The following is a 14,004-nucleotide window of genomic DNA, read 5'->3' as shown; positions in this document are numbered from 1 at the left end:
GGGTAGGGGAGGCGCTGGGGAGCGCAGTGAATGTGTGTGTTTGTGTGTGTGTGTGTGTGTCAGGCGTAGGGGAGGGGCTGGGGAGCGCAGTGAATGTGTGTGTTTGTGTCAGGGGTAGGGGAGGGGCTGGGGAGCGCAGTGAATGTGTGTGTGTGTGTCAGGGGTAGGGGAGGGGCTGGGGAGCGCAGTGAATGTGTGTGTTTGTGTGTGTGTCAGGGGTAGGGGAGGGGCTGGGGAGCGCAGTGAATGTGTGTGTGTGTGTCAGGGGTAGGGGAGGGGCTGGGGAGCGCAGTGAATGTGTGTGTGTGTGTGTGTGTCAGGGGTAGGGGAGGGGCTGGGGAGCGCAGTGAATGTGTGTGTGTGTGTCAGGGGTAGGGGAGGGGCTGGGGAGCGCAGTGAATGTGTGTGTGTGTGTGTCAGGGGTAGGGGAGGGGCTGGGGAGCGCAGTGAATGTGTGTGTTTGTGTGTGTGTCAGGGGTAGGGGAGGGGCTGGGGAGCGCAGTGAATGTGTGTGTGTGTGTCAGGCGTAGGGGAGGGGTTGGGGAGCGCAGTGAATGTGTGTGTTTGTGTGTTTGTGTGTCAGGGGTAGGGGGCAGGCTGGGGAGCGTAGTGAATGTGTGTGTCAGAAGTAGGGGAGGGGGTTGTGATAGGCCCTCCAGCACCAATCAACAGCACCTGCCCCTGTTTGGACTTCCCCTGGAGAAGCACCTCTTTGCCACGCTGGCAGGTCTGACTGCAATAATGCCAGGAGGGGGCGCTGTGAGGCTGCAGTGCTGTCTGGGAGGGAATGGGGGGCAGCTGCTTTTCCTGCATTTCTTTACCTGCCAGACTGCAGTATTATTTAGTTGGCTTCTGAAATAAAGTGCAGGCTTCGGTTCAACGTTAAAAAGCTACTAAACCTTTCATTAGCAAGAAGCATTTGGCAAAATGCATACTTTCAAATGTAATTATTTTTGCTTTTTTTTTTTTTGTCTATTGCATAATCAAATATTCTGATAACACTCTGTGACAGAGATCGAATGAGTCTTAGTGTTAGATCTCCCTCTCGACCTGTGAGGGCACGGTGCACGAGGAACAGAGTACCCTTAATGAAATGGCACGACAATTTATTCCGTAGGGTAGATGGAAGTCGGTCAGTTCGGAAAGGGGCGGAGCTATGGCACCCGAGCTCAGTGACCCAGACGGTAAGCGGCGTGGCATCCGAGGACTGGAGGAGCGGATGCGCTCGTTAACCTCGGGGTCATGGGCGAGGGTATAAATAGGGGGCATGGCTTGCGTGATCTGTTCCTTTGCAGATGGTTAAATCAAATAACCTAGAAGGAGCCCGTCTTGTTTGTGCTAAAAACCGCGAGTGATTGCTTGTCTGTGTATTTACACTGTTTGTCTTGTGTGTCGTTTCTCACAAAGATTACTGAGCACGATCCGGAGCTGCAGCCGCAGGCCAGCGAAAAACCCGGACTTCACCACTCACCTTTTCACTACAGGAACTGTCTTTTGTTTTGCACCTTTTAGCACTTGAATCACGCACTGTCTTTGTGTTTGTGTTTAGTGTGGGTGTCTGAACGGGACTTTGAGGTTACGGGTCAAACCCGTAGGATTTACAAATAGAAGTGATACACGCCGCTGTATCACTTCCAGCACTATTATTATTTGCAGGTTTTGCCTTAAGGCTCTGGACATTTATTAAATTAAATAAACACCCTTGCACCTGTACCAACGTTGTCTGTGTGATTCTTCTGCACTGCACTCACCTGCACGTCATTACCACTTTGCCACACACTCACACAGTAATAAGCGTGACAAAAAACAAAAACCTAGAGAAGAAATTAGAGGTGAGCTGCATTTCAGGATCAGGTTTTCCTAGTTACATTTTTTTGACGTCAGACGTTTGGAAGTTTTTTTTTTTTTTTTTTTTTTTACAAAAGACCTAAATGGGAATGTAAAATGCGCTGTTTGTGGAGTTTTAATGAGCTTCTGTGGCAATACCACCAATCTGCGGGATCATTTAGTAAGACAGCACCCGACAAAATACGACAGCGGGAACACCAGTTAAAAACAAAAGGAAGCAACCCCTTCAGTGACAGCTTATTTTGAAAAGAAAGTTGATCCAAAAAGCGTCAGAGTAACAGAAATAACAGGCCTGATAGTGGATGTTGTTACACAAGATATCAGCCCTGTTACTTAGTATAGTAGAGGGAGCTGTGTTTAAAAATCTGATTGCGAATCTTGCTCCGGGCTATGAAATGCCCTGTCGAAAGACAATCTCCAAATTCATTACTCTGGATCACGAACGTGCAAAGGAAAAGCTTAGACAGAATTTAAGTGTAATTAAGAGTGTAATTCAATGTCCATCACTACCGATGTATGGACAAGCATGACACAAGAAGCGCTTTTAACAGTCACCTGCCATTACATAAGCAAAACTGGGAACTCGAGTCAAAAGTATTAGCGACACGAAAATTACACGAGAGACACACAGCTGTGAATTTAGCAGAAGCGATCAATCAGACAAACACAGCGTTTGAAGTGGCTACAAAAGTAATAGCTTGTGTTCATGACAACGCAGCCAACATGTGCAGAGCAATGTGTTTGCTTTCTGCAAGCGAGCGTGCTGTGTTACTTTTTGGTAGCGTGGCAAGTGTGAGCTGTGCAGGGCACAATATAAATCTCTGCATTCAGAAAAGCTTGGAGGATGTACGACAAGTCCATACGTGCAGCAAGGAGACTGGCTGCACATTTTAAAAAGAGTGAGATGGCAACACCTGCTTTAAATAAGAAACAACAGAAATGCTGAACACAGAAAAAGCACCACTCAAGTTAATACAAGATGTACAAACAAGATGGAACACGGTTTATTATATGTTTGAACACCTTCTTGAATTAAAATGGCCAGTTATTGCTGTTTTGTCAAACCCAGATTTGACCAAAACGTCTGACGCATCTACTTTAGATCTCACGAAGCTAATGTCTGAGATACTACTACAGCCATTCGAACTGGCTACAGTACTTTTGAGTGCAGAGAAAAACATCAGGGCTAGTTCTTTGTACCCACTTGCAATAGGGATAAAACACAGACTGACTGAAGTTCCTGATGAAGAGGAGGCACCGTCTGCTTTAATCAACTGATTTGCTAATTCCAGTTCCAGTTAGTGCATAATTTGTCTCGGTGATTTTGTTTACATCAGCTGAATGACACAAGTAATGAGGTTATGCCACTGCGTTTTGTGTCATTTCTTGACCCCACGATTTCGCCATCTGGATTTCCTATATGAACAGGCCAAAGCCTGTGTGTCTGAAGCACTGTTTTCCAAACTAGTGAGGCTGGTGGAGGACAACCTCGAAAATGACAGAAATCGTGCCTGTACAAGTGAGAGCAGCACAGAGGACTTACCTGTTAAAAAGAAAACGAAGACCGAACAAGCAATGGAAATGTTACTTCGTGGACGGCAACAAACACACACTACTTCCAAGGAAACCTTAATCCAACAAGAGATGATGATGTATGCTTTTGAAATTCCATTAAACATCAGCAAAGATCCCCTGATTTGGTGGAATACTAACCAGACACACTTTTCCAACCTAGCAGCCTTGGCACAGAGCATGCTAAGTATCCCTGCAACATCGGTCCCGAGCGAGCGTGTGTTCAGCAAAGCAGGGATGCTTGTGAACAAACTCTGTTCTTTGAAACCGGAGAATGTGGATGCCATAATATGTCTGAATAAAAACAGAAAATAAGCTCTGGAGAGAGCTTATTTTCTGTTTTTGTTAACTTTTTGTGGGGAATCTCGCCGACAGTGTGACTAAACATAAATAATTATAAATGTGTAGTTTTAAGTTCAACTGGAGAAACGTTTACTTTTCGTGATTAGATTTGATTAAAATATATATACTTCTTATTTTACTTGTATGATTTGGGACAATGTCACAATGTGAGCAGAATAAATGTGTTTCTCTGCAATGTGCAGCTGTCAACCCTTGGTTGCATAATGTTCACATATGAGCGATATCACTATAATATCTCATCTATAATATCATCTCTTCAAAATCCTAAAAGGTATAGACAATGTCGACCCAGGGGACTTTTTTGACCTGAAAAAAAGAAACAATGGAGATTAGATAAAGGGGCATTCAGAACAGAAAATAGGAGGCACTTTTTTACACAGAGAATTGTGAGGGTCTGGAACCAACTCCCCAGTAATGTTGTTGAAGCTGACACCCTGGGATCCTTCAAGAAGCTGCTTGATGAGATTCTGGGATCAATAAGCTACTAACAACCAAACGAGCAAGATGGGCTGAATGCCCTCCTCTCGTGTGTAAACTTTCTTCTGTTCTTATGTTCTTAATACACTGTTTAAAGTTATTACATTATGGATGCAGAGAATATGCAAAGGGTTGAATGACTTGCTTTTTTCTTCCTATTTCAAATCCTGTTTTAATTGAAATAAAAATGAAAGTAATCTTGGAATACTTAAAGAATGTCAGTGTATTTATAAAATATATAGAGAGAGTTTAATCAAGTAAAAGTGTCTATTCAGAGTCTGTTATGTAACCCACAGAATCCCCGTATACTGACAGAGCACTGGAATTTGATAGACAGAATCAGCTCACGGTCTGCTTTCAAGTATGGTAACAAAGGTTTGTTTGATAATTTTAATTGAAGATATTTTTTTACACAGTAAAAACACATGATCTTTTTCATTCTTCAAAATTAATTTTTTGAATTAGACAATAAATGCCTTCGTCTTGTATCATTTCTCTCCTCTTGGTGCTGGCTGGCTGTCTAATTTCTACTGCAGCGTAATTAACTTCATCTTCCTCCTGAGAAACAGAAACAGAAATAAAAAGGTTGTTATGAAAAGGCACAGCTGTCTTAATGTGTGCTTCTTGTTATTTAGATTCAGTCTGTATCATTTTCTGTTTCAATCGTCACATCCTGGGGACTTCTTAGAAATTTGAAGAACTTGTGGCCTCCAGTCCGCTCTCAAATATGTCTGATCTCCAAGACCAGCAGGTGCACCAGAGTGTAACCAGAACCTGCTCCCCAATATGTCTGATCTCCAAGACCAGCAGGAACACCAGAGTGTAACCAGAACCTGCTCCCCAACATGTCTGATCTCCAAGACCAGCAGGAACACCAGAGTGTAACCAGAACCTGCTCCCCACACCACATTAAATAATAATACATGAAGCGATTCTAAACAAGAGGAATACGTTAGTTAAGATAACTAAAGTATATAGTTACTCTAATATTCAGTACTAGCGCCTAGAACGCACCGCCCATCCCAAACACAACAAACACAGAGGAAAGAACGCACCGCCCATCCCAAACACAACAAACACAGAGGAAAGAACGCACCGCCCATCCCAAACACAACAAACACAGAGGAAAGAACGCACCGCCCATCCCAAACACAACAAACACAGAGGAAAGAACGCACCGCCCATCCCAAACACAACAAACACAGAGGAAAGAACACACCGCCCATCAAACACAACAAACACAGAGGAAAGAACACACCGCCCATCCCAAACACAGAGGAAAGAACACACCGCCCATAACAAACACAGAGGAAAGAACACACCGCCCATAGCAAACACAACAAACACAGAGGAAAGAACACACCGCCCGTCCCAAACACAACAAACACAGAGGAAAGAACGCACCGCCCGACCCAAACACAACAAACACAGAGGAAAGAACACACCGCCCATCCCAAACACAACAAACACAGAGGAAAGAACACACCGCCCATCAAACACAACAAACACAGAGGAAAGAACACACCGCCCATCCCAAACACAACAAACACAGAGGAAAGAACACACCGCCCATCAAACACAACAAACACAGAGGAAAGAACACACCGCCCATCCCAAACACAACAAACACAGAGGAAAGAACACACCGCCCATCCCAAACACAACAAACACAGAGGAAAGAACACACCGCCCATCCCAAACACAACAAACACAGAGGAAAGAACACACCGCCCATCCCAAACACAACAAACACAGAGGAAAGAACACACCGCCCATCCCAAACACAACAAACACAGAGGAAAGAACACACCGCCCATCCCAAACACAACAAACACAGAGGAAAGAACGCACCGCCCATCAAACACAACAAACACAGAGGAAAGAACACACCGCCCATCCCAAACACAACAAACACAGAGGAAAGAACACACCGCCCATCCCAAACACAACAAACACAGAGGAAAGAACACACCGCCCATACCAAACACAATAAACACAGAGGAAAGAACACACCGCCCATCCCAAACACAACAAACACAGAGGAAAGAACGCACCGCCCATCAAACACAACAAACACAGAGAAAAGAACACACCGCCCATCCCAAACACAACAAACACAGAGGAAAGAACACACCGCCCATCCCAAACACAACAAACACAGAGGAAAGAACACACCGCCCATACCAAACACAACAAACACAGAGGAAAGAACACACCGCCCATACCAAACACAACAAACACAGAGGAAAGAACACACCGCCCATACCAAACACAACAAACACAGAGGAAAGAACGCACCGCCCATAGCAAACACAACAAACACAGAGGAAAGAACACACCGCCCATCCCAAACACAACAAACACAGAGGAAAGAACACACCGCCCATCCCAAACACAACAAACACAGAGGAAAGAACGCACCGCCCATACCAAACACAACAAACACAGAGGAAAGAACACACCGCCCATCCCAAACACAGAGGAAAGAACACACCGCCCATCCCAAACACAACAAACACAGAGGAAAGAACACACCGCCCATCCCAAACACAACAAACACAGAGGAAAGAACACACCGCCCATAGCAAACACAACAAACACAGAGGAAAGAACACACCGCCCATAGCAAACACAACAAACACAGAGGAAAGAACACACCGCCCATCCCAAACACAACAAACACAGAGGAAAGAACACACCGCCCATAGCAAACACAACAAACACAGAGGAAAGAACACACCGCCCATAGCAAACACAACAAACACAGAGGAAAGAACGCACCGCCCATCCCAAACACAACAAACACAGAGGAAAGAACACACCGCCCATCCCAAACACAACAAACACAGAGGAAAGAACACACCGCCCATCCCAAACACAACAAACACAGAGGAAAGAACACACCGCCCATCAAACACAACAAACACAGAGGAAAGAACACACCGCCCATACCAAACACAACAAACACAGAGGAAAGAACACACCGCCCATCCCAAACACAGAGGAAAGAACACACCGCCCATCCCAAACACAGAGGAAAGAACACACCGCCCATCCCAAACACAACAAACACAGAGGAAAGAACACACCGCCCATCCCAAACACAACAAACACAGAGGAAAGAACACACCGCCCATCCCAAACACAACAAACACAGAGGAAAGAACACACCGCCCATCCCAAACACAACAAACACAGAGGAAAGAACACACCGCCCATCCCAAACACAACAAACACAGAGGAAAGAACGCACCGCCCATCCCAAACACAACAAACACAGAGGAAAGAACACACCGCCCATAGCAAACACAACAAACACAGAGGAAAGAACACACCGCCCATCCCAAACACAACAAACACAGAGGAAAGAACACACCGCCCATCCCAAACACAACAAACACAGAGGAAAGAACACACCGCCCATCCCAAACACAAGAAACACAGAGGAAAGAACACACCGCCCATCCCAAACACAACAAACACAGAGGAAAGAACACACACAGCAATGGCAGGCACAGCAATACTCAATAACGGTGACAAATAAGAGAAGATCTTAAAGCACAAAGTTTCATTTGTGTTATTCTATATACTGTGTGCAAGATATGCAAATGAGTGAGTACCTAAACTGATTGAAACAGAGGAGCAGTGAAAGTAAAGCGGTTCTCCGATCTTATATAGCCCCACTGGTGATGTACACAACACATTAAAGGTATCATCACCATGTAAAAGTGGATCACTGTAACCTACAGCCACGTGACTCTCTGCTTTGGAGTAAGCAGCTTTGAGAATCAGAGTATTCATACCTCGTGGACTTGGCTTGCTGAGTGTGTAGAATTCAGCTGAACACCAACGACATCATTTTCTAAAAAAAAAAAAAAAAAAAAAAAAAGAAAATTCAAAACTGGACAATAGTGCCTTATAAATAAGCAGCAGCTCACTGGACATTATACAACAAGTGAAAAATCTCTGCCATTCAAATCCCGCTGTCCTGTGTTAACACAGCATGGTACAGTCTGGAACAACAACCGGCACAAAAAATCCCATTGCCAGCACAGCAATGCAATGCTGTTTGAGATTTCATAAACTCGTGAACTCTAGGACTTTTGTATGTCTGAAGATTTTTTTTTTGTATTCTTGAGTTTCATCTCTTGGCCAGGTCACAACCTCAATAGGTTGCTACAAGGTTAAATCAAGAACACATTATACATTAATAAGTTACCTTTGTCTCCTGTTCTTCTGCCTCTTAAAAGCAGTATTAAGATGGCAGCAATCACAACACAAACAGCAACTACTCCCAACAACACAGGGAGGAGGACAGTTTCAGTGCTGCCCTGCTGTTCTGTTTCTGTAAAACATTATAGCATGTCATTTAGTTTTTCTTGGATTATTGTTAATTTAGTGAGGTAAAGGAGATTGGCTCTGTCTGCAGTCATGCACTCCGAGTCACTTGGTAGGACTGTGCAGTTTGAATCTTCATTTTAAAACTGATATGTGGTATCAGTCTACATGAAATAACACTCTTAGTTAACATGCCTTCCTTTTAGGTAGCCTGACGCAGGTCATTCCTCCTTAGCAGTGCCACTGGCTGGAAAGCATGTCAGTCAACAGGGGAAGCAGCTGGTTGGTTAATGACAGGAACGAAGGCTCTGAAGGGGTGGGGACAATTTCACAAGTGTATAAAAAAATCACGCTACCGTGGATGGGTATGGTGTATTCCACGCTGGCTCTCGCTTGTCCTTTAACTTGTAATAGGCAGCTCAGGGTTGTATTGTAGGCACTGGGAATCACCAGCTCTGCACTGGAACCAGTAGAAAGAGTTGTGTTTGATTCCAGCAGGGTCCCATTACTGTCCATCCACTGAAGCACAGCGTCCTCGGGAGTGTGATCACAGAGCAGGGAGCAGCTTACAGTGACCTCTGTGCCTTTAGAAACAGGGCTAGACACGTCCGCTTTCACTGGAAACAAACAAGGTTGTGAATACATTTTCACTCCACCCCTAATCATTGTGTAGTTAACTGTTTCAACCACATAACATTCAAGACACAGTAAACTGGGGTCTATATTCAACTGATCAGTGGCAGATCCAAAAACTGCTGCTGTTTAAAATCACTGAAGCAGAAACCTCCCTGGAGTTGTAACCCTAGATACAGACTCGTACACTCAGACACGGTGGGATGTTGGATTCCATAACCTTGGCCTTATTTGACTAAGATAAACAGCGACGATATTTAATGAACCTCTGTTAAAATCAATTCAACTGAGCCCTCTGCATTCTATGTAAATGTCTTTTCACAATCTGCAAGGTGTTTAAATTGTTTCGGAGAGATAGAGATACATGCCTCAGACAAAAACGAAATGTGCAAATGAGAGAAGGCCATTCGTCCCACCAGCGCTCGTTCATCTCCTAGTTTTGATTGCAGGTCTTTCTCGTAGAGGGCTTGTTCTAGTTCTGTACCACATACTTGGTATTTGAATCGTTTCATGTGACCACCGTGTAACACTTTACATTAGATAGCATTGCATTTCATTTCCTGTGTTTCTGCCCAATTCTGCATGTGGTCTAAATATTTCTGGATATCCTGGGTGGCTGAATTTCTTCATTGTAAACACATGACTACCGCCAACCGAACCTCTACACCATTGTGGCCAAACTGTCGTGATTTATAAATGCAGCTTTTTTTTTATTATTATTTTATTAAATATCAAGATGGATCACTCGTTACCCACATTTCGAAGGAGTTTCTGTTATTGGGGTAGCTGGGAGAATTCCAAATGCACAATCAGGGTCAGTTGTGAGCTGGTCCTTACCTGTTAAAACACACACAGTAAGCATGTGGTATTTCTCTTGCTCGTCCCTCCTGCAGTGGTAAGTGCCTGTGTCGGGGCTCTGCACTCCCTGGATGAGAAGGGAAGCATTGGGCAGCAGACTCACTCTCTCTCTGGGGTTGACTGTGGGGTATGCTGGTGCAGACACATTGAGAAGGGAAGCATTGGGCAGCAGACTCACTGTCTCTCTGGGGTTGACTCTGGGGTATGCTGGTGCAGACACATTGAGAAGGGTTCGGCTCTGATCCCCAATCGCTTGAAATGACCATTCCACATGCCTGCCTTCCGTCCGGTTTGATATCCCAACACAGGGAAGCTGAACGAATTCTCCCTCCGCGACATACACTATCTCTGTGGTATTGGGATCCAACGCTGTAACTGTTGATTAAAAATAATTATAGGCACTATTCACAAAGCATTGGTTCTGGCAAATAAAATGATGTCTAAAATCGTACTTGTTTTGTTGTGCATTCACTATGCATCTATTGATCAAATCATTTTTATATAGCACCTTTCACAACAAAGCCATCTCAAAGCAGAGCTTCATAATAAAAAAAGGAAAAAGGCCTGTGAAACAAGACCGAACAACAAAAGAATAAAAGTGAAATAAAACACAAAATAAAAACACAAAATATATTCACACTCCAAAGGCTTCAGAGAACAAATGGGCCTTCAGCCTAAATGAGTTACAATCATTAGTGTATTTCATAATAGTCAACTGTACAACATAAAAACAGAGACTACAAGTAAGTAGGGCACTTCTGCATGTTTATTTGTATTTGTGTTGTATTATTATGTTTAAAGGTATTGTTTGGTGTTTAAACACATAATGTTTGTTATTATTGTTTTACAGCATGAATGGGGTTACATTCCCCATCTAGCTAAACGTGCATAATGTGGCCATCTCCAGAGATGGTCCGGTAAAGATTGCACCAATTCCCCCCCGAAATAAAAAAAATGTCCCGTTGAATTTCTCTTAACGCGCCCGTATGTCCCCCTTCCCAGACCAGACGCAACACCAATACGCAGCAAATGAATGCATTTTGTATTAACATGACATGTCTGACGACAGGCTAATCTTTTTTTACTTGTTTGTTTACACTTGTGTTTTCATAATTAAACTCCCCAGTCCAATATTATGCGCTCGCACCCTCCCTGGTAACTTACAGTCAATTTTTTTTTTTTTTTTTTTACAGACAACGTCATCAGGCTTGTTAACAACATGGCCCGGCGCAAATATAACCTTGTGTCCCTGTTACACCCGACCATTACTTCTGGAAGAATAAGTAATCAGCTTCGGCAGTGACTCTTGAAACGTAGGCTATTATATTTGTGCTTAAAATTACTGTGAAATTCATCCGCTGTTAACTTATCTATTTGAAAGTGAATGGGAGAAGTTTATAGACGAAGTGCAGTAGATTTGTGAAACGAAAACCGCATCGATTAAAAAAAAAAAAAGCTGACTACGGTAACGTTATAAAATATGTGAAATGTGTCCTTTCTATGACAAAAATGCTAAAATAATTCAGTATGTGTTAAGCACTAACTGTCTCTTGGCCATTTTGACAGTAGGCCTATAACGGCATGATAAAAAATAATATATATAAATACAGTTTATGTGATGTTATACAGCACTGTATATAATACATCTTGTATTGAGATAACACCACTGGAATCGGAATAAAGGAAATTATTATGTAATGCAGTTCACGTGCAGTCACGGTTTTGGTAAGTAGCATTTTCAAAACCATATCATTATGTGCAGTACTAAAATATAGCAAATCGACAAAAACTACGAAATACATATTGTATATTTGACATTTTATTTCTAGTGTTCTGTGCAACACGGGCCATCGTTTAACCTTGAAAAAAATTCAATGTTCCTGAAGCAGATATACGCGTTTATCATATCAACAACATCAACGTGTGTTGTAAAAATAAAGCAAAACTTGCTTTGAAAACTATAAAAAATATTTACTTGTGGGCTAAGAATGAAACATGTCAAAAAAAGCCATTTTTGATATGGCAATTGTCAAAATAAAGGGGCAGCTGGAAAGTAAGAATTTACCAGTCAGGTCAATGGCATTTAAATACGACTATTAAACTGTATCTGTTGGTAATGTGGTTTCTTCTATGCAGCGGTTTTTAAACTGGGGTACGCGAGAAAAATTCTAAAACGCCAGACAACGCATTTTACTTAGTACCACTTCCCAATCTATTGCAAACTTTTATCATGTAGTCAACGTTTAATCGCTAACACCAGTCTGCTGTGCTGTAACAGTGTTCAGTGCACACATGGCTAATTTACATATTATATATGTACGTATAAATGGACCCTGTTGTTTAAATGTCATATAAACAGTTGGGCGGTTACTGCAGTCTGACTTTGGGATATATATATATATATATATATATATATATATATATATATATATATATATATATATATATATATATATTAAGCTAAAAGCCTAGTCTTTAACTCATTTTATTTCCAGTGTGTGTTCATGCCTGCAAGTCGATATATATTTTTTTCAATGACCCGATTAAAGTTATATTGTAACTTAAGTACTATTGGTTTATTTCAAAATACATAATGTATGGCCAATCAGAAACCGAAGTATTGCCATGCGTTCTAATTTGACAAGCCGTTACGTCTGGTGTGAGAGTTTTTAGTTTTCAATCCAGTGAACAAATATGGATTGTTGGCTCAATACTAGTACATTACTAGCAAAGGGCGATCAAGACGAAATACCGTCAGAGATTAAAAACGCCAAAATGTCTTGTGACTGAAGCTCTCTCCAATTTCTCTGCCATCATCAGTAATGTGTGTGGTAACAAGCAGGGACATCTATCACACTGATACTAGGTAAGCGTTTTATTATTATTTTTTAATTAGCATCAGTATTGTACCTTTTAGTCACCAAGAATTAAAAAATGCCAGTATGTTTTGGTAATGAGGTCAGCTGTAGAGAGCCGTGGATAGTGAACTTTTCTTTGCCACCTTTTCTGTAATTTTATTATCAATAAAAATACATGATTGCCATTTGCTATCATGGAATAGTCCCATGTCATTTCTGAGTGACTGAGTTTAGCACGGAGGCTTCGTTGATTTTAATTAATTAGTAATTACAATAAAATTATGTTGGATGTTTCCAACAACTAGAAACCTGTTTGAGGGACTATTTTTATCCAAAAGTAAATATAATATATATTTTTTCCATTATAATACTGTAACTTTTATAATTGTATCCATCACACACTCCAAGGCTTGTGTGTTTTGTTGTATCATGTTATTGTACAAATCTTTTTTTCAGTTTTAATTTTATTATGACTGTATCTCAGATGGGGGTACGCGGTGGACTACATTTTTTGGAAAGGGGTATGCAGCTTAAAAAGATTGAAAACCCCTGTTCTAATGTGATCTGGTACAATGAATATCCTCTGCTCAGTGACACACCAGCGTCACTGTGACACATTTCCCAATATTTTCCCCAAAAGTGACAGTGAGTATTGTAGAGACACCTTGGTTGTATCTACAGCTTTACAGTTTTATTTTTTGTTCTTCAGAAACAAAAGGTCAGTAAACTCTGCTGGCATATTTAAAAAGAAACACAAATAAGAAATGGTGGTTGGTTCTGAATTATCAAACATATTGACCCCCTCACCGAAGAAAATGTCCCCCTAAAATTTAGAGTGGGGGCCACATTGACCCTCAGTCTGTAAGTCCTGAAGCAAACACTGAAGAGCGGATCAGCCGCTCATCAGGGTTGGTTGTTCAAAGAGGAGGAACTTGAGAAGTAAGATATAAAAATAACGGTAACACTTTAAAATAATGGCTGCAAATTCCAAATGAATTAATGATTGAATACCACAGGAATTCCACCTGAATATGTCATCACATGTGTAAGCCCTAAC

At 42.1% G+C, this 14,004-nt stretch overlaps 1 protein-coding gene across 3 annotated transcripts in view; it reads right to left on the bottom strand.

Annotated features, from left to right (window-relative positions):
* Positions 1-4,636: 4,636 nt before the first annotated feature.
* LOC117964018 (uncharacterized) overlaps positions 4,637-14,004 on the bottom strand; it is a 28,183-nt gene continuing 18,815 nt past the window's right edge. For 2 of the 3 annotated variants that reach the window (XM_059000371.1, XM_059000370.1), the window contains exons 5-9: positions 10,069-10,464; positions 8,955-9,215; positions 8,480-8,605; positions 8,064-8,122; positions 4,637-4,818 (exon numbers count right to left, since the gene is read on the bottom strand). In XM_059000371.1, the coding sequence (XP_058856354.1) occupies positions 4,696-4,818; positions 8,064-8,122; positions 8,480-8,605; positions 8,955-9,215; positions 10,069-10,464 (965 nt within the window). In that variant the 3' untranslated portion in view covers positions 4,637-4,695. The remainder of the gene's footprint in view (positions 4,819-8,063; positions 8,123-8,479; positions 8,606-8,954; positions 9,216-10,068; positions 10,465-14,004) is intronic. The other variant, XM_059000372.1, reaches the window with a different exon arrangement.

Source organism: Acipenser ruthenus, chromosome 25 (genome assembly GCF_902713425.1).
Source record: "Acipenser ruthenus chromosome 25, fAciRut3.2 maternal haplotype, whole genome shotgun sequence".
Classification (NCBI taxonomy): domain Eukaryota; kingdom Metazoa; phylum Chordata; class Actinopteri; order Acipenseriformes; family Acipenseridae; genus Acipenser; species Acipenser ruthenus.
This window is presented reverse-complemented; position numbering and strand designations above follow the sequence as displayed.